This window comes from Idiotropiscis lumnitzeri, chromosome 15, assembly GCF_059441095.1.
Source record: "Idiotropiscis lumnitzeri isolate Australia: NSW breed Sydney's pygmy pipehorse chromosome 15, RoL_Ilum_1.0, whole genome shotgun sequence".
Classification (NCBI taxonomy): Eukaryota; Metazoa; Chordata; class Actinopteri; order Syngnathiformes; family Syngnathidae; genus Idiotropiscis; species Idiotropiscis lumnitzeri.
Genome location: NC_142405.1, coordinates 12,679,718 through 12,705,124, shown reverse-complemented (window position 1 = coordinate 12,705,124; position 25,407 = coordinate 12,679,718). Strand labels below are relative to the sequence as shown.

At 38.6% G+C, this 25,407-nt stretch overlaps 1 protein-coding gene across 15 annotated transcripts in view; it reads right to left on the bottom strand.

The window, feature by feature from the left end:
- hdac5 (histone deacetylase 5) overlaps positions 1 to 22,922 on the bottom strand; it is a 53,334-nt gene extending 30,412 nt beyond the window's left edge. For 5 of the 15 annotated variants that reach the window (XR_015846601.1, XR_015846602.1, XM_088316254.1 and 2 more), the window contains exon 1: positions 4,039 to 5,042. Coding sequence is in view for 13 of the 15 variants with exons in the window: in XM_088316254.1 (XP_088172380.1) it covers positions 4,039 to 4,192 (154 nt within the window). In the remaining 2 variants the exon portion in view is untranslated. Of the gene's footprint in view, positions 1 to 4,038; positions 5,044 to 11,379; positions 11,555 to 13,489; positions 13,508 to 22,658 lie in introns of those variants that run through there. The other 10 variants (XM_088316255.1, XM_088316262.1, XM_088316257.1 and 7 more) reach the window with 9 other exon arrangements.
- Positions 22,923 to 25,407: the final 2,485 nt, after the last annotated feature.

Sequence of the window (25,407 nt, the reverse complement as noted above, 5' to 3'; positions counted from 1 at the left end):
AGAGCTGTTGAATGACTTTTCAAAGGCAGCTTATTAGACTTCCTGGTTTATGATTCTGCACACTTTGATGCTGACAGTGTGACATAATTGCCGTTCCTACTGATCATTTTTCAAGCAAAGCAGGCTTACTGAAATGTGGTGTTTTAGCCAGCGAAATCGCCACTGTGGGTGTGATGTCACTTTGCGAACAAGTGGTGCGTTTACAAGCACGTACTTCGGAGTACTGGCACGCTCATTACAAACCACTCAACAGCAACACACAACAATACAATGCAACAACAACGCATTTAGTGAGACTCTCAAATCATATCTGTTTATAACTTGATACAAATTGCTATATAAATAATCAAATGAGAAAAAAAAGGTGAAAAAGACAGCAACTTTAACCCATCAAGATTGGCAAAAACTGTAAAAAAGAGGGTAACTTTCAAACATGACAGATATCGGCATCACTGATTGGCTAGGCGAGGCAGTTAATTTACAAAACTAAAAGCGCTATTGTAAAATATTGTGCACATTTCCAGTGTGTGAAAAGCCACAGGAGTGAAGTTAAATATTTTTTCTCCCAATATTTTAATAAAAGGTTTTACTTCCACCACTCTGCTGGGTTATATCAAACAACATGATAAAGCCACAGGGCCCAAAGACTAATATGAACAGTTGGTCTATATTTGAAGCATATTTGTCCATAAACAAATTCATTACAAACAACAAAAGACATACTTCTCTAAAGATGAATTAAAAAGATGTTCTTGTGATCTGAAGCTTCTTCTGCCTAAAGTCGCTGTTACCATAAAGACTATTGTCAACAGCAGATGTTATTTACAGTCAAAGCTTCTATTTTCTCCAGCAAATTCCCCACTTAGTGCAACATGCTTGAAAAAAAAGACCAGTGTTCTTAATCAATTACTTTTTAGTGAATTTATTTCATAAAGATGAAAAAAAAAGTTTTTCCTGACTGGCCAACTACATGTCGGCTATATAAGGTATTTTTAGATTTAATGTCAGTATTCTGAAATCTGCGGAAAAGATAAAAGCTAGAACCTATAGAAATTTCAATTTCAATATTGTCTGAATTTCCATATTTTAGACATTTTGTCTACAACAGTTATTGCAGTATATTATGTAACAGAATCAAAAGAATTATGCATACCGTTCAATTGCACAATATAATCATTACGCTATCTATATATATATATATATATATATATATATATATATATATATATATATATATATATATGTATTAGGGATGTCAAAATTAAAGCATTAACTCAGGTGATTAATCCCAAAATCTTTAACTAATTTAAATATTTTAACACAATTAACTCAGTTTGATTTACTTCAAAAATAATTAGCATACTTTGCAAATATTGCGCCATCTTAGTTGTACATCTTCAGCACGCCTCAGAACAAAACATTGTGTTCAAGTTACCACTGGGCCTTGCCAACCAATACTGCTGGAGTGTGGCAGTTGTGGGCATTTGTGAGAAATGTTTAGAAGAAAAACGGCTGTGAAGATGTCTCCATTTCGATCGTATTCAAGAATCAAAGAAAGCTATTAGAACAGTCTTTGAATTAAATATACTTCATATTGGGTGTTTTTGTATCAATTCCAAGATATTATTCTAGTAAATATCTGTTACAAGCTTCGCAAAAAATTGTAGTTGAAAAATGTGATCGTGAAATTTTTTGTGATTAATTAGTTATATATTTCATAATGTAATGCATGTACTGTTATATTATATATAAGGAGCGCCCTTGTAATGGCAGACACTGTTGCAGCCTAAAATTTTATGAGATTTCTATTTGCATTTCATTTGTCCATGGATTAATTAGCCTTAAACTGATTCCCCTTTTCAACCATGTCTGAGGTGGAGGTGCTGTTGCAGAATGTCGGAATGCACCATGCAGTTTTGTTTGTTCAGAGAGCACTGAAGGCTAACTCTCACGACAAGGGGCAAAATTACCCAGGTTCTCTCTGCCGTGAGGAGGTGTACGTGTATTGCCGCAGCACTTAAGCTCAAATGGTGAGACTGAGAGACCTCCATGAAAATAAGTATGCACAAGCGACTGGCGGTGGCCCACCAACGCCTCTGCTTAATTTAACGGCATCGGAGGAAGAAGTGGAATCCCAGCTCTCGACAACGGATGTGCTCAGAGAGTAGATGAAGGCGAATGTAAGCAACGACAGTGATTTTGATTTTTCAAATTCGAGAATAAAATGATGACAATCTGAATAAAACCTTGAAACAACAATCTCTTTACCTTATACACTTTCCATTTCACACAGTGGCAGGATAATAAATCTGCCTTTCTGGAATTCCCTTACAGTCTGCTGTAACTGCCTCCACACTTCAAGTGCAATAAGATGTTTCACCTTCCCATTGCTTAAATTAGTACAGCCTCAAAAGCACATTAACACCCCAGCATTAGGCAGACTTCCCTCACTATATAAGGACTTGAGCACCTTCGTTCGCGTCGACGGTTACCCAGTGCAATGGTGAAGCGCATTTAGTTCGCTAGCTTTACCTCCACATCGAAAAATACAACTTCCCGTTGGAGAGTCTTGACGGGTTGTGGGCGTTTAAGAATGCATCTTAGCGTGCATGCATATCATGCAAGAGAAAGGCAGAAGAGTGAGGAGTGTGGACAGAAAAAATATATAAAATAATTCCAAAGTCAGTCTTGACAGCCAGTATGAGGACTGGGGTTTCAGACAGGAGTGGTCGCCTTAGAGCGCCTTGTTGTTGCAGCGTTTAAAAGCCCATCAATTATTTGTTGGGCTATATTCCACCGAAGGTTTAAGCTAATATATTTTTGCGGATCAACCATGAAGTTAGTTAAATATATGAAGGAATATGAAAGACGCTGGATGAGGTTCATCCATTTTTCCAGGTTGTAGTTGAGCTATTTGAATGGCAGTTGAGTGGGTGTGGGTGCAGCGTTTGAAGGCAACGGCTTGATTCGCAAGTTTCTTAATCATTCAAATGAGGCTGTTTTTTTTAACATTATTCTCTCAGGTATGTCAACTTTAGAACACATATGTCTTTTATTGGACCTGTAGGATAGGAAGGTATTGTAAAAACCTCAACCCATGAAGATGACCACTCCAGACTTTCACGTTCACTAAACCTACATCAAGTCATCAAGGGGCAGGTCATTTTTATTAGTTTCATTTGTTTTGTTTTGTTTTATACAGGAGTTTACCTATTTTTTTAATATCGTCAAGAATAGTAAGAATGTTTAATTGTACTTTTATATTAATATACATAATGTTGCCCTTCCAATTAATAAAGAGCTGATTATCAGAATCAGAATCAGAATCAGAAATCCCTTTATTGTCATTGTACTCATTTGCTAAGAAAAAAATTTATACAAATTGGATGTTGACCCTGTACTCCAGATACTGTACAATGTTAATATATTTCACAAAACACCCTTTCCTTAAAAACAACTCATCAGTGCCAGAAATGAATGTGTTAATAGAGCAAAGGGATAAGAGGGAATGTACGGCTGTCTTGTTCCAACTATACTTGGCTGTTGGCAACAAACCCTAACTCTAACCCCGCTCACCTCACGGCACCTTTGTCGAAAGCCAGTCCCACCTAACCACCACTTTTATGTCCTATCTTGTCACTCAACAAATACTACCCCAATACCTCTACAAGCAGGAATGCCATTTCTATCTTGAAAGGAGAATGGCTTACATGTTTGAAAATAATTTCATGTTCAAAGCCAACAACATTCAAAAACTAATGTTAAAGTCAAAGAAAGCTTTGCAAGCGTAAAATGAAAGCATAAGAGTGCAAATGACGGCAAGAGGTGCATGAGCCCTCCGGTCAAACACTAAACAACGTGAGCATCCTAGGAGTCAGCATGAACCTTAAAAGCGATTATTAAGGACAGCCAAACAGAATATTCTGTAACATCTGTATGTTGTAAACGTCAATACTGTATACGCGTTTAGGCGGAGGAACCAAAAGACCTCCAGCATAACCCTCGCCCTCCCCATCTTCTTTCCCTGAGATGACTCACCGGCTGTGGGCATGGCAGTGGCGGAGCCCCCGCTGCTGCTCAGGAGCTCCAGAGGCTGTGTGCTGTCTGTGCTGGCAGAAGAAAAACAGGACTCCGTCTCATAAATGGTCTGCAACATGGTGCACAATCCTGACACCGTGGGATGCAACAGCATGCCAAAAGAAGAGAAGTGCTCTATTTTCTCACGAAAAAAATAAAAAAACGAGTCAGTTCCTTTTCAAGAATGCTGCCATGTATTCAAGAAGTGTGGGTTACTCATTTCGGGAGGGTATGAATAATCACTTCCAAGCTTTTAAGTTGAAAAACTGCATTTCTAAATAATTCTCTCAACTCCAAAAATGAATTTGGAAATTCCATTGAAAAATCCATAAAGAATGCTGTTGAATTTTGGAATTCTTTATCTATTGACAGTTGCCAAAAAGATCCTCTTGTATGATGCAGCCTCCAGACAGTCTTCCCTTGGCTCGGCTGGACATCAGAATGAAAGGATAAATTGGAAGTTGTACACCTACGAAAGAGCAATTGTAGCAGACTCCTTAGAATAGCCCACGCTGAGTTGTTGCTTGTTTTTTCTATATCATCTGGAGTCCAGATCCCTGCGGAGCAAGTTACTTAACATATAATAATGGCTGTTATGTTGTAGGATCTTGTTCAGATCAAAAAGTTTGCTTCCTCCGGTGCATCCAATCCAAGTCTTGACCGAACAAAGTGAATAAAATAGACTATTAGGATATCACTGAAACGCACTTTGTAAAAGTTCCCAAATTTCCAAGGGCAGCGAAATGATGGAAAGGCTCGACTCCATGTGAGCAGTTGGTTCGCATCGGGATGGACTAGCCGAGAGCTGCGGCTGCCTCTTCGCTACTTCCCGCAGCTAATAACGCCGCACCAAAACAGATACAAGGAGACGCTGAATTCCCCTGCATCAAAGGATCCTCACGCTGTTCTCCTCCTGTCTGATGAGAGGGAGAGGAGGAGAGGAGGAAGATAAGGAAAGGCGAGGACATAAATAGCTCTGGGAGAGCACTCCCCGAGGTTCCATGCTTCCAAAATTAGAATCAAGTGCTGAGAGAACGATAGAGAGAGGGAAATGGAAGCAAAGAGGGCGGGCGAGGAAGCGAATGACATGAAAAGAAAAAGAAAAACAAGGAAATTGGTGGCAGCAGAAGACGGGCGGTGATACAATCCTTCCTGAAAAATGAGCAGCCAAGGATCCTATACTATCCCAAAAAAAAAAAAAAAAAAAAAAAGGGGGGGGGTAGGTTTGCTGCATTTTCAACCTTCATACACCCACGAGAAATAAATGCTGGTCATACAGCTAATATTCACTGTCTGACAGTCATTGGTGTGCGTATGTGCATATGAAGTCGCTGTGTGGCGCTCTGTGAGCTGTTGAATGAACGAGGAGGCTGAAGGGGAGGGGGGCAGAAAGCAGATCACTGCGTGGAGAGGACGTTAAGACGCATCAACAAAGTCACCAACAGATTTTGTCCTTTAATGACAAAACGGGAAGAGCGTCATTCATTTGAGTCTTTCCTGCAGCTTTCATCCGATGAGGACGCAAGAAGAGACACGAACATGGGAGTTGGAGTGGGGTGTGATGGAGGGACTGGAGATGAAAATAGCCTGCCTGAGAGGAGGAGGAGTTAGAGATATAAATAGACAAACAGAGGGAGAGAGCGAGAGAAAGCGAGAGTGAGAGTGAGAGAGAGAGAGAGAGAGACAGAGAGAGAAAGAGCGAGAGATAAGCCTCGAGCTGTTGGGGTGGCGGGGAGGCGCTTGATGGGATGGAATAGTGATGCACACCAATGTCATGTTTGTGGACTGCACTACCCACAATTCCTCTGTCAATCGAACAGTGAGGCTCTGACTGCGACAACCTATTCATGTGTCATTTCTATCGGTCGCTGTGATGGTCCAATTGAGCAAGGTGGCCTCCGTGTCATCGAGGTCGTCGTCAACTCACCACTTGTAGAAAGCGTCAGCCTCTTGTATTGCAGGCTTGGCGCTTCACATTTACACAATATGTGCGATGAATGACTAAGTTGATCAATTATAGGGTAATAAAAAACTATTTTCCTTTTTTTTTTTTGGACTATAAGTTGCTCCAGAGTCGAAGTAGAAATGGTGCTGTCTGCGTTGCACTTTCTGTTCCACACGTTCACCAAATATAATTTGTGACCTTTCAGCGATGCATCTTTTGTGGAATCGCACTCGGTAGACTTAATTGAAAATATTGGCTGAAACAAAATGGCCTCATTCCTTCAGGATTAACACTACAGATGATGCATAGCTATGTGTGTATCACGTTGTGGAGTTTAGTCCAAGAAAGTGTTCACCTGCGGTAATGTATGATTTCTTGTTCTTCTAATTTGTATTGGCATTTGGCAGGTGCTTTTGGTGCATTGCCGCCACCTTCTGGCCATAGTTGTGATCATGCTATTCTTTGATTGTCCACAAAGTAGTTCAAACAAATATTGATGATTCTGCTGATTGTAGCGCTTGTCATTTTTTGCTTCAGGGAATGATCCTCTTTCTGCTTATTCGGGTCAGGTGGTGAGGGCAGCAATTTAAGCAAAGGAGCCCAAACTTCCCTCTCACATGACCCTGCAGCCATCTCGTTCAAGGGGATTCCGAGACGTTTCCAGCACACTCGGAAGACTACGCAATGTAATGTACATAGACTCTCCAGCAAGTACTTGATCTTCCTCTGTGAAGCGTCCTAGAAGCATCACACCAGATACTCGAGTCACCTCATCTGTGTCCTCTCAATGTGGAGCAGAAGCGCTCCAAACTGCGACTATCCCAGATTACCAGAACAGATAATCAATTCCACCCAAAATTTTAACAATCATTTAACTGATCAATTCATTATTAGAGTATGCCTATTGCTACATGGCATATTGTAGCGGTTTGTTGAAGACCTCACCAAGACCAAGACAAGACAAAGACTTTAGGAAGATGAGCCCAAGACAAGCCGGGAAAAAGACCAGACAATACCAGACAAGCGCCACACAACAAAGACCAAGGCCATAAAATTCAAATTTAGAAAGGACAGCAAAATTGAACATTTAAAGAACATTCTATCTTTAATTTTAATTTTCTTTTAAATACATTTGACATCCAAAACCATAGCATCTGTAAATCATTCAAAGCACGAAATGGAAAAACCTAAAAAAAAAAAAATTCCAACTTATTGATTAATTTAGAAAAAATTAACCCTTAAATATATCTAAAAATGAAGATTTAAAGAAAAACTTTGTTGCATTTCGGAAACATGGCAGAATGCAGCGTTTTGTGAACTAAGTGTACACGGGTAAGGGTCTCATAACGCCCCGTCGACTAAAAACTCTCAGTCACCCTGGTAGTAAAACACATAGTGACAGTATGATTTGTTATTGCAAAAGCTTCTCCTTATTTTCACACTAACTAGTTGAAGAATAGCAGATATGTGCTGGTTTCGACCGGTCTTGATGGAAAATCTCACCTGGCTCGGACACAACTTGAGTCCGACCATTTTCTTTAGAAGTAAAATTTTTGAAAACAACAATATGACTAATAGCTGTTTTGTTTCCCATATGTATCCAAAGTACAATGAAATAGTTCAGTTTTACACTCGTAATTTACAATTACACTTTATATAAATAAATATACAACAAAACTGACTGGCTTCATCTTGCAGCAAGATATCACACGAAGTCATGACGGCCAAGGCCGGCAAACTCAATCTCGAGATTTAAAACCTATAGAGTTGCTGCACCCAATATTTACTGCACCATGGACCAATTTCACAGAATATGGACAGAAAAATACAACTCACCTCTATGCTGAATGTAGAGTAGTTGCTGTAACTAGTGGGAGTGCTCCACTTGTGAGAAAGTGACACTGAGTGTGTTGCCTAAAGTCAGGTGCATAAATATTGCATATGAGTTTTGCCTCTAACGACCAACCCAATGGATTTAAAATGAAACAAATGAGCTATAGCCCATCTACACCTTAATTTTATTATGGTTGCTGTCATTTACAGAAAAGCCTTCATTGTTTCATTTGTGAGCTTGTCGCTACATGGCGTGCTGCGTGAGAATCACCTTTGGAGAAATAATTAGTGATAGACTGAGTATCGGTCGGGCAAATCAGCGGGGCTGATATTTGGCATTTTGCCGATTATCGCCATCTATCTTTTTTTAAACTTTCAAGGCCGATAAATTAAAAGCTGGTTTATTTTGGCTCACTGCAGCACACTTCTCTCTCTCTCTCTCTCTCTCTGCTATGCTGGTGGCCTTGCCTGCAGAAGCAGATTGGCCCACCCACGGCAACATTTGATTGGTTCCTTGTAGCAGTGGGTATCAGCCAATCAGCACTAAGGTGCCTGTTTGCTTTTTCACCTCGAGTCACACGCACCACGGGAGAGGTCCCGCAAGCAGAGGAAAGTAAAGCAACAGACTTTGCAGAATTTTTTATAAATGTCAGACTTCTACTCACAACTAATAGAAAACTATTTGCCCTAGTAAACTTTAAAGAGATGTTTGGTTTTTTTTTGTTGGTTTTGAGCCCGGGAGATTCTTGCACTTTTTGTTAGACTTTTAAAACGAAGTTGTCTATTTTCCAAAATCTAAAAAAGCTTTAACATGTTGTAAATCACTAAAGTTGTTTAATAAACACGTGTGTCAAGTCATTTAAACTAAATCAAGTTCTGGAGTTTTTCTTTCAAGAGTTTGACAGTAGTTTACCACTTTTTTTCAACAATTAAATATTAGCTTCAAATATCGGTTATTGGCCTCCATGACTACCAATAATCGGTATCGGTCCAAAAAAAAAAGCACATCAGTCTATCACTACATATAACCGTATTTGAAGTAGGGTTGCTGATATTATTATTTCTGCCTCCTCATTTTTTTTCTTACTAATTATTGCAAGCTCTTGGGCTAATTTTTTTACGACTGTGACAACGTGACCCAGACGAGCGGTTTGAGAGAGAAAGAGGCAAAGTAGGATGGATTGGATTTTCAAAATAAAACTTCTTTCAAACTGATGATCAATAAAACATTTTTTGGTTCAGTCTCTAGATCGGAGCCATGTGGTTGGCCTACGTTTTGTCTAGTAAAGAGTAGACTGAAGGGCTACTAAACCCCTCAAACAAAAAACAGCTTTGGTGAAAGCCAGAAACCGTAAATCAATTTTATTATTAATTATTATTATTATTATTATTATTATTTTATCAATTTGTCACTGGTTTGATGTAGTTAATGGAGTAACTATTTTTAAACTTTTAGCTACGGTAAATAGAATATTACGTTTTAAAAGTTTAACACTGTTCAAACGATGCTACTTTCAAAGCTGTGCATCACATGCAGATGTAAAAAGCTGGGCATAAAAACTCAAAAAAAGTCATGGGCGCAAGACGCAGTAATGTTGTTTTTCCCCACATCCGATACAAACATAATGAATATAAACTGTGCAAAAAATATGATTGTGTTCAAGAGCGGTATTTTAGAGTGGAGCACCTGGGAGATGCCACCAAGCATCATCGTGTAAGCTGGCTTTTCAAGCAAAAGCTGCACTGCGCACTTTGCTGTCAGTGTGGATATTATTAATTGAAACTACTGGATGCTATTTATAGTATTTGTTTGTTCCATTCAGCACTTGATTCCAAAGTGAAGCTACTTCAAGTGTTTAAGGGATTATAATGGAATGAAAATCATCATAAGATGAATTGTCATGACTCTTCTGTTTTAGATTAGGCTGCCTTTCCATTCCAGGAAAGAAAATCTCATTAAAACATTTTCATTAATTCGTCACCTTCATTCCACCTCCTCCTCACCCTCATCATCCTCACCTCCTGTGTAAACAGCTCTGTACGTCCATGGGCAGACTTGCGTACGCCTCGTTATGACTCACAGGCAGAACGCAAAGACAAAATTTTGATATTTACCAATTAATTGTTTTTTTAAATTTATATATATATATATATATCATTTAGAAATGTAAAATTGATTATTTATTTACAAAATTTTGGGGGTGATAGAAAAGCGACAACGTCAGCGCAACATATCTGACATCTCACTGGACTCACATACTAAACATCTGCTGAAGGTGTGTGTGTACTGCAGTAGTTCAGTGGATGACTCATCTCTGCGTTTCTATTTGAGGCGCATCAACCACTGGAGTCACACTTGTGTCTTTGTGTGTGCGTGTGTGTGCGTGTGTGCATGCGTGCATATGCTATATCTGTACCCATGACAACCAAATTACAGTGAGTGTGACAACTGACATTGCTCAGTCGAGGAGGGACCAAGGTGCCTTGGTGGCTTAATCAATCTGCATAGTTCAGACAGCGTTCACGATCGCATGCAAAAATGGAATGCAGATTTCTGTGCTCTGCAGTTTTGTGCCATCAATTTTGGTAGCAAAAATATAGTCTATGCTACAGGACTGTCACTATCGAATATATCCAACTATTCTACCGAAAGGGGCATCAATTAAAAGAATTATCTAAAAACAGCCAAATAAACAATAATCAAACATCACTTGAGAGGAAGTGATATTTATTATTTATCACCAAGTGAGAGCTACTTCTTGTGTACTTATTAATGTCAGAAGTTACTCGTTTGATAGACAGTAATAATCCCTTGCCACTTTGTGCTTCACCTCACATAGCGGCTTTAATGTGTCACGGATGCGCTATATAAATAAAGTTGTATTGTATTGTATATTTTAAAAAAGGCGGGGCACTCATAGAAGGCGCGTGATTGGTTCCCGTAGCGAGATCGACCAATGAGAGCATGTGTGGATTTATCCTGAGATAAATGACTCGATAATGATTCCATAACTTGTTTGGTCCATTGTTTGTCAGAAAAGATGGGAAAATGTGGATCATTGTTTTAAAAGCAGTTGCAAATGCCTTATTTTAATAAGTAATATGAGTTAATCAATGGTTTTAAACGATTAATCGATTATCAAAACAGTTGTTGATTATTTTGATGATCAGCAATTGACACCTTTACTACCCCATACATTTTTAAGTGTTTGTTCTGCACCCCTTCCTCTCAAAGATGATGGCATCAGCAAAAAAAAATGAAATAAATAACACCCAAGTAACCAGAGAAAAATTAGGTGTTTGAAGATTTTCACTAACATCACTGAATCTATGAAGCAAAGGTCCATTTTCACAAAGGTGTTGCCACCAGCAGCTGGAACAACAATTAATAAGCCATTATCCAGACCAGAGCCACAAATTGCATTTTGTTCCCTGAATTTTACAGAGTACTAAACTCATGACTGGGGACAAACAAATTGTTAAACAATTACTCACAGCTGATATAATCAACCATGGAAACTTACCGGAGGTGTGTGATGAATTCATGGAGGCTGAATCTGGCCTTGGCTTTCTGATCCTTCAAGTGTGTGTGCGCGTGTGTGTTAAAGTGGATCCTCTGTGTCAGCCATGTGTTGCAGGGCTGATGAAGGATGGAGTGATAAACGGGTGAATTAGACCTCCTCCTCAGTGTCAACTGTTCTGGGAAAAAAAGAACATTACGATGTGACTTAAAAACAGGGTTGATACTATTTGGATCAGAAGAAACAACTGCAGCAGTCCTAAAATGTGTTTCTTGGAAGAAATTGCACGTGCTTGTTTCTTTTTTTTTTACTCCACACGGTATTTTGTTCGCCACACCAGATTATGAATTTTTTTTTTTTTTTTTGTGAGACAATGTGTAATTTTAGAGAATATTGAAAAGGTCATCTCAACAATTAAAGAGTTCGCCAGACACATAAATAAAAAAAAATAATAATAAAAAAATAAATCTCTCCCTATATACATACATACATACATATTTTATATCCATACATAATTTATATATTTATATATATATATATATATATACATATACATATATACAAACTGGCATTTTCACCTAAAATGCCCCCACCCATAGGATTATCTGTTTTGGAACCAATTCCACAGCTAGTTACAGTATATTGGACTGTTTAGTCGTCTGGTGCCACCTACTGGCCCTTTATTGATTACAGCAGTTTGAACACTTGCAAAAGGCCCAAAGCAACAGAGATAAAGAAAACCCGTGCAGAAATTAGCATTTCATGTAATTGTCTCAAAAGCATGACAACATACGTGTGTGCGTAAGTGGGTGCCTGCATGTCAGAAGTAAGGCTCAGGCTAATTAGCTGTAATGTGATTTAGAAGAACATCTTAAGCTGTGATTGGCTCCCTCAATGCAGACTGAAATGAGCCTAAATGCTTCATATGTGCACTCATTAAATTCAGCGCTTCACATATAATAAATAAATGAATAAATAAACGCTATTTTACTGTTGTAGTTGTTGTGAAAAATTAAACTGATGTCTAATAGTTGGCTACCTCAATAAGTTACATGAGAGTAAAAAATATTTGTAATGGTTGTCAGGAGGGCTAATATTGAAACTCAAGACAATATCAGTCGACTGTATGGACTTTGTATGCATGCACCAATCAGGCGTACAGTGTACATACATTTTACTTTTCAATACAAAGCTGTCATCAGTTTTTTTTTTTTACTTTTGTACTCCATGTGCACAAATCAAGTATGAGCACATTTTTATTTTCAGATATTTTATGGCTAAGATATGTGCAAAGGTGGGGGCCTAGGTGGCTGTCCCAGAAAATGGGCAAAAATGTTGGTCATTGTTTTCCAAAGTAAAAAACAGGTACTTGCAATTGTTTTATTTTACTTCAGCACAAAGACAATAAATCGGCTTTCGTGAAGGACTACAGAAATTGGAGAGTTCTGAGGCTTTCGATAATTATAAATGACTAATTGATTATTAACAATAATTACAGATTCATTTCATAATCGATTATTTTTGGCAAATAATCAAATTCTGGCCCCGGGTATCCACTGGTCTTTGCGTCCCACATATGATTTTAGTTATGCATTTCAAAATTGTCCAAATTTACTCCCTTTTGTGTATCTTTAGGATTTCAAATTGATATTGCATTAAATCCGAATCTGAATCATCAAAATTGAATCAAATCGTGAGGTTACGAACAATGTGCAGCCCTCCAATCCATCCTGTGTCAAAAACAAACATCTACTGGAGTGTCCTGAATTTGGCTGAATTGACTGTGTGGCGCTTTTCCAGCTTCTTCGTGGCGTGTCAGTGCCAAGGTAATGAGATGAAATGCCCCGAGAGAGAGAGTGTATGTGTGGGGGGGCCGGGGGGGGGGGGGCGTGCGGGTGTGTGTGTGTGTGTGTGTCTGTCACATAGTGCAGTAATTCAACCAATGGAGGTAACCAGACTAACCTGCTGGCCAACTGCACCAGAGGTCAAAAAGCAGAAACAGAAAGGAAAACTAAATATATGGTGCGTTAACACTCGAGTCACGTGTCTTTGTACTTCACTAGAACATGTTCCCAATGTTGCCAAAGAATCAACAAAAATAGAAATCTCTCACTCTCACACCTCCTCCTCCTCTTCACACCAGCATTTCCTAAAATACCTGGCCCCTCCCATGCAGGAGAGGAGCAGGAAGTGCTGCCTAGCAACCAAAGAGCTGGCTGCCGTGGTAACAGTTCACCTGAGCATTTCTTGCCTAAACAAACAAGCGTGAGTGAGGAGGACAGAGAAAGGACGAGTTGTGGAGGAAAAGCTGCAGCTCGTCTCAAAGGATTTACCGATCATCTGATGCCTTTTCTGTCAAACGCACCTTTTTTTCAAGCGCAAAGCTGCATATTCAGCATACAATTATCGCGTCCCGAAGAAAACGAAAAATCCCACTTGAACGCCTCGGTGGCAAACATCGAGCGAGCGCCATCGTCATGCGTGATGTCAACACATCACGTGGGATGTCAGCGCACCACATGAGAGCTCATTTCCGCCAGCATCAAAAGATTAAATCTGAGTGTGTGGTTTGGTTTTCCGGGTTTATGGGAAACTTTTTTAACATTTTCTGTGTGGACGAGGCCTTTAATTATCTTAACCCTATTCAGTCGTTATTGGCGTTAAGAGAGTGCTTTAAGTGTTTGACTGTTTTTAGCTTTTTATTATTAGCAGCGTCTGCGTATACATTTTCATGCACTTAAAATGTTGATGTACAGTTAACAAAGGTTTAATGTTGACAATATTTAGGGATGGTGCCAAGTCCCAGTACTAATCTGGCCCGGGGCTGAATTTTAACAAGTAGAGAATATTTAAGATCTAGCCTTAACAGTTGTGTCTCTGAGAAACTACTCCAATTAATTTTCGATATATTGAGGTTATATAAACCAGTTTTGTTTTTGGCAGGCATTTTAGATTTAGTCTTAATCCTTTGGACGAAAATGCTTTTTTAGTTTTCGTCACATTTAGTCATTCCTATTAGTGATAGTTTTAGTCCAGTATAAGTCGCCAAAAACTCAAAAAGGTTTTAGTCTAGTTTTCGTCGAATGAAACTCCAAGAAAAAAAAGTTTTTGTCTAGTTTTTGTAAATGTTTTCAATGACAAGTCAAAAAGGTTTTAGTCTAATTTTAGTCAATGGAAACTCGCCAAAATGTTTTTGTCTAGTTTTCGTAAATTTAGCAGACGAAAATTCAATAAGGTTTTAGTCCATTTTAATTCAAAATAGGCATACAAGGTTTCCACTCAATGGCAAAGACTTTCTGATTTGATGAGGCCATGAATTTCGAACGTCTGACAGACCACACGCTAACAATTTCGCCCTGTCTGGTCTTGTCACTGAAAATTCACGTCATGTTTTCGTCATCTAAAAGCCACGTTTAGCATCGTCGCCGTCTCGTTATCGTCATGAAAAAAAGGGTTAACGAAATACTTTCGTCATGGTCATAGTTGACGAAAACAACACTGATATGAATGTTATTTTGCATGTTGAGTTGCAAATTCTTTCTCTTGTCGCAAAGAAATTTTGAACATGTTCAAAATTTGATGGCGACAAGTTCAGGGTGTCCCCCGCCTACTGCCTTAAGATAGCTCCAGCACCCCCCGCGACCCAAGTGAGGAGAAGCGTTACAGATAATGGATGGATGAAGAAAGACTGCGACAATTAAAACAGTTTGCGAATGTCTGGCGAATGTCTTTGCAACACTGAACGAACCCTGACAAAAACAAAAAAAACAAAAAAAAACACATTTGCTTCATGTGCACACGCTTGCAAACTTTTGCTGCTTGGTGAGAAACGATCTTAACAACCGTTGAAACAAGTTCTTTGCCAAAATATTCTCTCAACTTGGTCAAACCCACGAGAATGACCCTCATATCAAATGTGGACACTCGAAGTGAAAGTGGGTTGCATTGCGCAGCCTGTGGAAATATTATGCAACTAATGCGCCAAATGCACCCTTGACCTCTGAGATCTGACTTGTGGGCTTTAAGGGGAAAAACAGTACATTATACAGCTGCAAATCCCTCATTCAAAGTCCTTCCAACCAGACGATCAGCGAAGGGATTGAAGCCCCTGTGGGAGGGAGTGACATGGAGGATTTAAACTGCAAAGAGTGTTCTGAGAACCAGTTTATTAATAAGAAGGATGCTCACGATCATGCTCACTATTAGAAACTAGTGATAAACTGATGTACTTTTTTCAGGGCTGATACCGATTGCGATTATTAGTGGCCGATAAACGATATTTGAAGCTGATATCCATCTGTTGAGAAAAGGGGTAAAATTGTGTCAAAATCTTCAAAGATAAAAAAAAAAAATACATCCAAAACTTAATTTACTTTAAATGGAGTCAGCATAGTGTTGATTGGCTGCTTCCCACTGCACAAGGAGGCAGATGCCGATAATAGGCACAATGCCAAATATCGGCCCCGATAATCATCACGGCCTATAATCGGTCTATCACTATTACAAACATTTACATGCAACATCTTAAAACTAATGTTGTGCTCAAGACCAGATCAAAACTTGCAGAGACCAGAATTCACCAAGATAAAGACAACCCGAAGAAGTTTGAGTCATGACCAAGACCAGAACAGCTTGTAACGCTATATCGTATCTGGCACTACCGCAGCCGTTTGACGCGACACATCACCTGATTTAGAGTCTCAAGCCCATATCTCACTGAGAACGGCTGCCAACTGAGCCAATTTTGGGTTTCATCAGAGTTCGCAAAAGGCTGCAAACATGTTTGCAAACAGTATTACTCATCGTAAACAGTATTTCTTGGGGCAAGGAAGATTTGACCATGTTCAAGGAACAGGTGTGAGGGCTGATCGTGATGCTGTGATTGCCAAGACCGACTGAAAATACCCCCAGCCGTTGGGGAAAATTCACATATTTTCCCATAATTCACAATGGCGACCTGTTCATATTTCTAGAGGAGCTAAGCACAGTTGAAATGTAAGTAAAAAAAATATTATCTATCTAAATATTAAAAAAATAAAATAAAATATTAAATGTCTATCTATCCAGTGATCACCAACCTTTTTTCCGCCAGCTTGTGTGTTTAATATTAGCGGAAAGCGACCGAGACAATTAGCATCATGCAAAGTGGCTCAGGGCTGGTACTGAGCCACAGTCCAGTGGTTGGTTACTACTGATCAAGACAACAAAAAAAAGTCGGTCCTTTATTATTTTGGAAAATATTATTTTAAAAATGGTTTGAAAGACTCCAATTATTGGTATGGGGAAAGTGCATAGTTTTTCAATTATGTCTGAAAATCAAGCAAAAATTCCAAAAACTTGGCAATATTAGCAACAAGCTTGTATCACGTGTATTAAAGTAGAACAAAATAAGTCTTTGATATCCCGGAATGAATTATAAATCAAATAAATGTCAAAAGTATCAACATTTTTAAACTAGGACCAATTCAAAGAAACTGATGTCATTTTCAAATTTAGCAGCCCAGAATTACTCAGAAACCATTAAATTATCTTCGGTTCTTGAAAGAAAAATACAAATTACTTGCCAGTGTAATGGATGCCAGCAAATCTGGGAGTACTTTTTAAGCAAGATTGTTTTTTTTTTTGTTTTTGTTGTTGAGGGGAGAGTGGGGCGTATTATGCACGGGATTATTTTAAGACAATCGGGCCCTTTAGGCTTTCGTGGGCCAATTGGGGCCAAAAGGGCCTCGAATTTGACACGTGGCCTCGTGTGAATATAGTAGCCCCGAAAACAACTCAGCCTTAGATGACACGTGACATCTATGTAGGCGAGTTGTTGCCGCACGCATCGCGATTTCTAACATTCTTAATCAAGACGACTTCAAAAGATCGCAAAAAGGAGACTGTCAAATATTCGCAAAGGTAATCTAGGTAAGAATAAAAGTATCCTTACTCATCCAGGCCTCCTATTACCAGATGGCACTCTAATGAGTAATCTGCAACGCAGGTTAACTTACAAGTGTTACTTTTGAATTTAGCTTAGTTGGTTTGACAATCATTTTCCTCGTCAACTAATCGCCAACAGTAATCGTGATGAGTAGATTAAAAGTACAAATACCAAAAAGAAATACTTGTGCACAAAGTTTTTTTTTTTAATTTAGAAGGTAGTGAAATCTGATGAGTGAAATAAGGAAAAATCACTGAGCAAAAGAATACTAAAATAAACAATAGTAATTTTTTTGGGGGGGTATTTGATTTTTATTCAACCTTTATACAAAGTGTTTATTTTCATTCACTAATATGCATAATTTGATCTCCACAATCAAAATGTGGTATACTTGTGAAACAAAAGTAGTCCTTTTTTTTTTTTGCACCATAAAAGTGTATATCGTGACGAACTACGTTATGTTTTTTATTGTTACTTGATGCCGTTGAAGGCCTGTGTCATGTTCTTTTACTTAGAGTGATGCTACGTCCAAGTTCATAAACGCATGTGCATGGTCGCGAGGGACTGGGATGAAGTGTGTATGCTGTATAAGAAAGGGCCGAGCCATAGCTTAGTTTTAGCCCTGTCAGAAATCTGTGACACCCCCACTTCAGCCCCCCCAAGCAATTTATTTATTTTTCAATAGTATTTATTTATGTTCACAAGGAAGTAGCCATTCTGTTCCAATACAATTCCTGTTTCTGTGTTTGGATTGTGTGTTTGTGAGGGCAGGGAGGGGCACGTTGAGTCTTTCACATACTTAAGCATTCGAGGCGTGTTTGAAAATTAAATCAGGGCGTGTTTGAAAATTATCTCCGGGCGCAAACGAGTTCACTGCGACCGTTCGGAAACTTATAGCGATGCTCAAATATATTGTTCAGTTGTTCAGCGTGCACCAAAAACGGCGCAAGGCACTTGGATCACCAACTGGGAATATGTTGCGGCAGTGCTGGCTGCGTTGGGGAATTAATGAGAGTAACTCCCACTCTACTGCTCCGAACACACCCGATTGAATGCTAGGTTCACACCAAATCCGTTGCGAGCTTTTACGCCGGAACATGAAGTTGAATGTGGGACGACGCGAATGATGCGTTTGGAGCAATGAGACGCGGAGCGAAGCACCGGAAATTCGCCCATCAAATTCATTAATTTTGGTGAGTTGCACTCGAACTTTCAGACCTTGTTGCTAACTCCGGTTAGCCATGACACGGCATTACCAACAATAGTTCTGTTTACATCACAGATGACCTGGATTCTAAACTCACACACACGACCACCCTTACCTTGCAGAACAGCAACGTGACGTGTTTTTATATATCCTATTAAGTATTATTTTCCATTGCACTAACTATTCTCTTATTTATCTAATTTATATATTTATCTGAATTATTGCTGTATTGCACTGGAGAGGGGAGCTCTCTAATCTCGTTGCACATTTGAGTACAATGACAATAAAGGGATTTCTGATTCTGATTCTGATTACTGTTCTTTTGTGTCAATTATTACATCCAGTGAGGGAACCTGGAGACGACAGACTTTTGAGAGAGAAACAAAGCAGCAAGAAAAAAAATAAATAAAAAACTCAGCGACGATTTTGATAGTCGGCGTTACTAGACTAATCGTGGAAACCTTACTGTCGAGTACACAAAGGCCAAGAAATTAAGAAAGTGTCATCAATCAGCACCTACAAATCTCATTTGAATTATTAACCAAAAAAAGAAGAAAAAAAAGTCAAGGTTCCCAAAGGTTATAAAACCTTACAACAAGGTCAAAAGCACAGAATTGTCCAAAATGATCGTCAGAGCCAAATACAATAAAATAAACAGTATGAGGTTTGTCATTCTCACTCAACAGGCGGGTTGTGAAATACGAATGCAAAGTGACTATAGTAAACTTCCTTCCCTGCCTGTTTCAAGGAAATGGAGGCTACTCATCAATGTAACAGTAACTTCCTCCTCATAATTCTCTCAGCCAACATGTCAACAGGAGCTATAGCGGTAAATACGTGGGTAATGTGTGTCGCGTTAACCTGCAATAAATCGGCATGGCCTCATTTTCAAAAATGTCATTTTCCCACTCGTGCAAATCTCGGCAGACTTGATCCCAATGAGCATTAGAAGGTTTCATTCCTCTTTGTGATCCCATCACAAAAGGTTGCCGGTAATGGCGTTGAATGTCATGATTTTTTTTGCGGTGATTGATTGACTGATTCATTAATTGACAACGACAAAAGCGGAAATGGAACGCATGCCAGTTTTTGCTGGGCAGGTCCAAATCAATATGAATTTCTTTTAATACTTGTCGGTAAAGATGTCATTTACTTCAAAGATATATCTCGCCAATAAGATGATTGGTTATGTATCTCGATATATTTAAAGTGGGATGATTTCATTCGGTTTGATCTGATAAACTCGCGTCACCTAAATCAAAACAGATATTCCAATTTAAATCGTTTTTGTGTCACACCCCATACCGTTAACATGTATCCAAATCCTTTGCATGTAGAGTTAACTCATTCACTACCTATGAGAAATACATTCGTCAAACAAAATAGTCTCCCTTGCCTTTGACGAATAAATTCATCAAAACGTTTTTTTTATCTTTTTTAATGGGATGGGTGGGACAAAGTCTGGGCCATCTTCTCGGAAGTTGCAGGCATTTTTTCCCCACCATTGGATGGCAGCACCGTGGTGGATGAGTCATAAGCCAACATGAAAAACAGGAATGGAGGAAAAAGGAGGGCAGGATGTGCGCCTAAGAAGGCCATCCATACAGTAGAACGGAGAATTATAGATGGCTGATGCTCGAACAGTATATAGTGGAGCTAAACTGAAGCCAAAGATGTCATGCTTGATGTTCTAAAAGTCAAGTCAAAAAAGCCACGCTACGATCCAGAAGTGACGCATGGAAGACACCGCCCCCCCCCGACAGTAGTGAAGCTAAATTGCTCGCTATCCTTCAGTCACATTCCATTATTCTGCTATACTAAACATGTGTTGCCAGTATTGATGAGCGTATAGATCACGTGCCGGCATCTAGATGTGGACAAAAATATGTAACGCCAAACAAGGTGTGGTTGCGAGATTACGTAAAGTGAAGATTGTTGGGCGTGTGGTGAAGAAAGGCAAAAAGCATGAGGATAAGCCAAACAGGAACTGATGGATGGATGCTTACATAATGCAATAATACAAATATTTGGGGGTAATTAGTATTGTGTATATATATATATATTACTAAAATTTACTGATTGTGCATCCAGCAAGATGGTCCTTCATACTCCCATTGGTAGAGCCAAAAAAAAACAAAAAAAAAAAACAGTAATCTAAAAAAATATTAATTTGCAGTACAAGTAATTTTGATCACCATTAAACAAACGTGTGTATAATTGATATTTCACACCAAATGTAAAGTGCTTTGCTTCAGCTCCAGCTGTTGTGAAATGTGCTAAAAAAAATAAAGTTGTATTGTATTGCATTACATTCACAGGCTGGCATCAAGCCGACTGGAAGTCAAAAGAGTTGCTGCGGGGTTGGACTGTTTCTCACAGAGAAGATACTCCAACATATTGTGGATGAGACACACACACACACTTTTATATAGTTCAGAAAACAATTCACATACAAAAAAACAATTCACACCTACTGACAATTCAACATCTATTACCTCCGCATCTTCAATTTCCCTAATATGCCTGATTCTAAAAAGTTGAGAAAGGCAGCGCGAGGGCCAAAACCGAAGGAAGCACGTTGAGAAGATGCAAACACAACACACCTGAAAAACGGATTTGTTAAATTTCACCAAAATTATGGTAATATTTGACCAATCTAGTTGGTATTTATAAGTCCCATTAACCCTTTGGTTAAAACAACCAATCTAGAATTGTAGTGTTTTCAACCAATCTGTATTACTGATTGGGCCAACTGATACAAATTGGTCATTTTAACCAAGATATTGGTTGATTAATTAGAAAACAATATATATTATGTAATATATATAATATAATATAATATAATATAATATATATATATATACATACATATTAGTGCTGTCAAGTGATTATTTTTTTTAACTAATTAATCACAAAAAATTCCATGATTAATTGTGATTAATCACATTTTTCAACTACAATTTTTTGCGAAGCTTATAACAGATATTTACTTGAATAATATCTTATAATGATGCAAAATCACCAAATATGAAGTATATTTAATTCAAAGACTGCTCTAATAGCTTTCTTGGATTCTTGAATACAATCTAAATGGAGACATCTTTACAGACATTTATTTTTTAAACATTTCTCAAAACTGCCCACAAGCGCCACACTCCAGCAGTGTTGGTTTGCAAGGCCCAGTGGTAACTTGAAGGCGGTGTTTTGTTCTGAAACGTGCTAAAGACAGCTAATATGGCACAATATTTGCAAAGTATGCAAATTTTTTTTAAAGTAAATCAAACTATTAAACTGAGTTAAAACATTTTGGATTAATCACCTCAGTTAATGCTTTAATTTTGACAGCCCTAATATATATATATATATATATATATATATATATATATATATATATATATATATATACGCTTAACCAACTAGATTGGTCGTTTTCTTAACCAATCTGTTTAAAGTGCAGGAAGGCTGGAGCTAAGATTAAAAAAATATGTATTTATATTATCTGAAATCTGTGTGAATTTTCTACAGAATGACTGACAGATTTGAATAGGCAAAGAACCAAGTCATGTGGTAGAATGCATACAAAAATATAGATATTTTTTCAATGTCAACACAAGTAGCATCAATATTAAGAAAATTAAAATAAACTATCTACCCAGTTATGGCAACTGCCAAGTGCCACACAATATATTGCGTTATGTCAGAACATCAAAGCATGCTGTTGTTAAATGGCTTACTAAAGATAATAACGAGCTAATATTCGTGTTTGAAGCGTCCAAAGTCGTTTAGTGAGGTTATTGAGCAGGATGTTGTTGAGTGGGAGCTGTTAGCTTAAGGCGTGTACTGGAGAAGACCTCGCTGTTGGTTGCCTACTTGAGGCTGATAACTTCAAGTTGTGCCCAGGCAGGCTCGTTAGCTGCAAGCTGTCACTCGAACGTAAACTTACACGGCTAACGCAGACAGGTACCAGTTTTGTGTCCTTTAGCTAGCCGTAGCAGGGTGTTTGCAAGTTAGCCAAGTGTGCATAACGGCTCAACAAACGTAACAATTCGCCAGACAATTAAGCAATAAAAGGGAGCTAGTGGGGCAGTCACGCATAAAACACGCACGCACACGCACGCACGAACTGGCTTTCTCTCAGTGCACAGTTACCGTGGATGTCGGCGGGTCCTCCTGGAACGTGTACTAGCGCGGAGGTGTCTCCCTCCCGGCTTCGGCTCCCATCGCGGCTCGCAACGTCTCCTAGCAAAGCAACCGCGGTCGGAACGTGAAATTTCCACAACCTGGCCGCGACTCACCTCCTAAGGTCTCGCCACCTCCATATTTACAGTCCGCCTAGCTAACGTTCCCCCGTCCCTTCTCCTCTCCGCCGCCGCCACCACCAACAACAACATTATTGACGTCCTCTCTTACCACGTGACCAGTCTGCTGAGGCTAAAAATAGATCCAATAGAAACCAATAGACATCGACTGACATTAATGGCAGACAGACAGGATCGAGATAGACAGGCAGGACAACGTTGAAGTTGGTCTTAATTGCTTCTCCCGACTACCTCATACTTATTGTTTAAAAAAAAAAGTAGTCTTTGGCAACTCGCTGGCAGTGGCGTCGCTAGGCTTGCGTTAGGGGTGTCCCCCTCCCCTAAAATGTTCTAAAAACCAACTAAATAATTTCCTGCTTTAGTGAGGTGAAGACTTCTGAACACTTGAAGTGGTTCACAAAAAGGTTCAACTCGAGAGGCTCTATGCGCGCACAAACACTGGTGGCCTAAATCTTGAATGTCATTTCAACAACAGTACTTTTTTTTTTTGCAGTTTTGCTGTCTTGCAACAACACAAAACAAGGAATAAAAAAAAAATAGACCTAACAAGATATTCTGTGATATGTAGCTAAAACTAACGAAAAATGAGGAATTACTGGAATAACGAATTGTGATTCTGTATTCATGCTAACTCATAAAAACTCGGCAACTGTCCAAATATTTAATGACCAAACAAGACATGCAGCTCAGTCCTGTGACTTTTACTTCTATGTAAAGAAAGGGAAGACAATAGGAAATTTTGAATCTATTTCTACTATATATGTTTTCATATATTTGGATGATTGAGTAAATTACAGGGGGGATAGAAAAGGAAAGTATGAGATGGAAGGCTAGTGTGAGGAATGATGGATGAAGAGGAGTGCGGAAGAACTGCAGTAGAGGAGAGGGAGATCAAGAACAGAGAGCGCTGTGGAGGTGGAATAAAAGTAAGGAGAGCGCAAAGGAGACAGAAATAGAGAGAGAGAAGGAAAGAGCTATTCTGGTAATGATGTTGTTGCCATGGAGATGCGTTCCCCCAGTTAGAATACTCCACAGGTGCCTTGTGGGGATTTTTAAGGGACGTCACTGATTGGTGGTGATCTGTAGAACACAGGGCTATTGATTGGTTGACTGAAGCGAAGGGCAAAGGTCACCCCTTGCATTCCATTACCCTTCAAATGTGCTTGCCTTCTGGTGACACCGCAATGTGTAAAAGTCGAAAAATAAATGACAGAATCTTAAATGGCATTTAGTCTGCTATCTCACTATCTCGCTGTCTTTCTCTGTCATTCAGGAATAATTCATCAACCTCCAGACTTCTATATTTTATCACACGCACAAAAATCATTATTGCAATAAAAGCACTCATTTGGGGAAATTACAATGAGATTATATTATAATGTCTAAAGTATTACTGGTATAATTTTGCAAAGCATATCCAAAATGAGCTCTAAACCTCATAGACAATCCTTATATTTTTTTCGCTGCTCAGAAAATTCCCTTTCCTGATGTGTTGCATTTTATACATAATGCATTATTAGCTATGATTTGGATACATATATATTGAAATACTAGCAAAATGCACAATAACCGTGACTGACAATTTCTGTATTTACATTCCCCGCTGATGTCCTGCAAGAGGCAGTGCACATCCTTGATTGGTTGCCACCCACTAGACAAGTTTAGAGCAGCAAAATGTCATATGCCAAATTGAATGCCATACAAATGTTATATTCTTAACTACTGTATTTCAAGTTTGTATTAGTTCTATACATACTAAATTGACTGAACAAAACAACCATATTTTCAAATATATTTTCTTTAGACCATAAACCATTTTAGTCGAAAAATATTTAATTAAAATTAAATAAAATGTATTATTAGTAATTATTAAATATTTTGGTACACATGATACCATTAAAAACGAACAAAATAACGAACATGTATTGTTTTATATCAAGGATGGGCAACATAACCAAAATTTTTCATCAGTGCCACTGATGGACCACTAGATGTACGACCATTTTATTTTAATTGGGACAAAATATGCACTCTTGGTGTTTTCATTTTCATAATACATTTCTCAGTGCATGTATAAAAGGTCCACAATTCAACAACCAAGGTTTTGAAGTAAACTAAATAACCACAAACAGTTTTTTTTTCTCCAACACAAAGACTCTCTTGCATAACAATCACCAAGGATGGAACAAAACTCCTGAACAGCAAACCAACATTAAGTGCAAGAAGTCATTTTTTTTGCATTTATTTTTTATTTTTTTTTAATAAACACCAAGACAAAATTGTAACATTATTGAGGTTCTTTCTTTGTTCCCTCTGCTTCAACATTTTAACGGTAGCCATTTAAAAGATATACCGAATGCATGAGAAACTGGACAAACAACAATCATCTATAAACAATGGTGACGATCATGATAAACTCATTTACAGTTCATTTCCACATACACATTTGTACACCCGCAGTAAGTGTACAGTCATATTATCTGCTAATTAAGTAACAGAAGCATCCCCACTCAGGTGAAAATATGTCCAGTCATACTGCAGACACTGTAGGTCCCCATTATTACATTCCAAAGATGTTG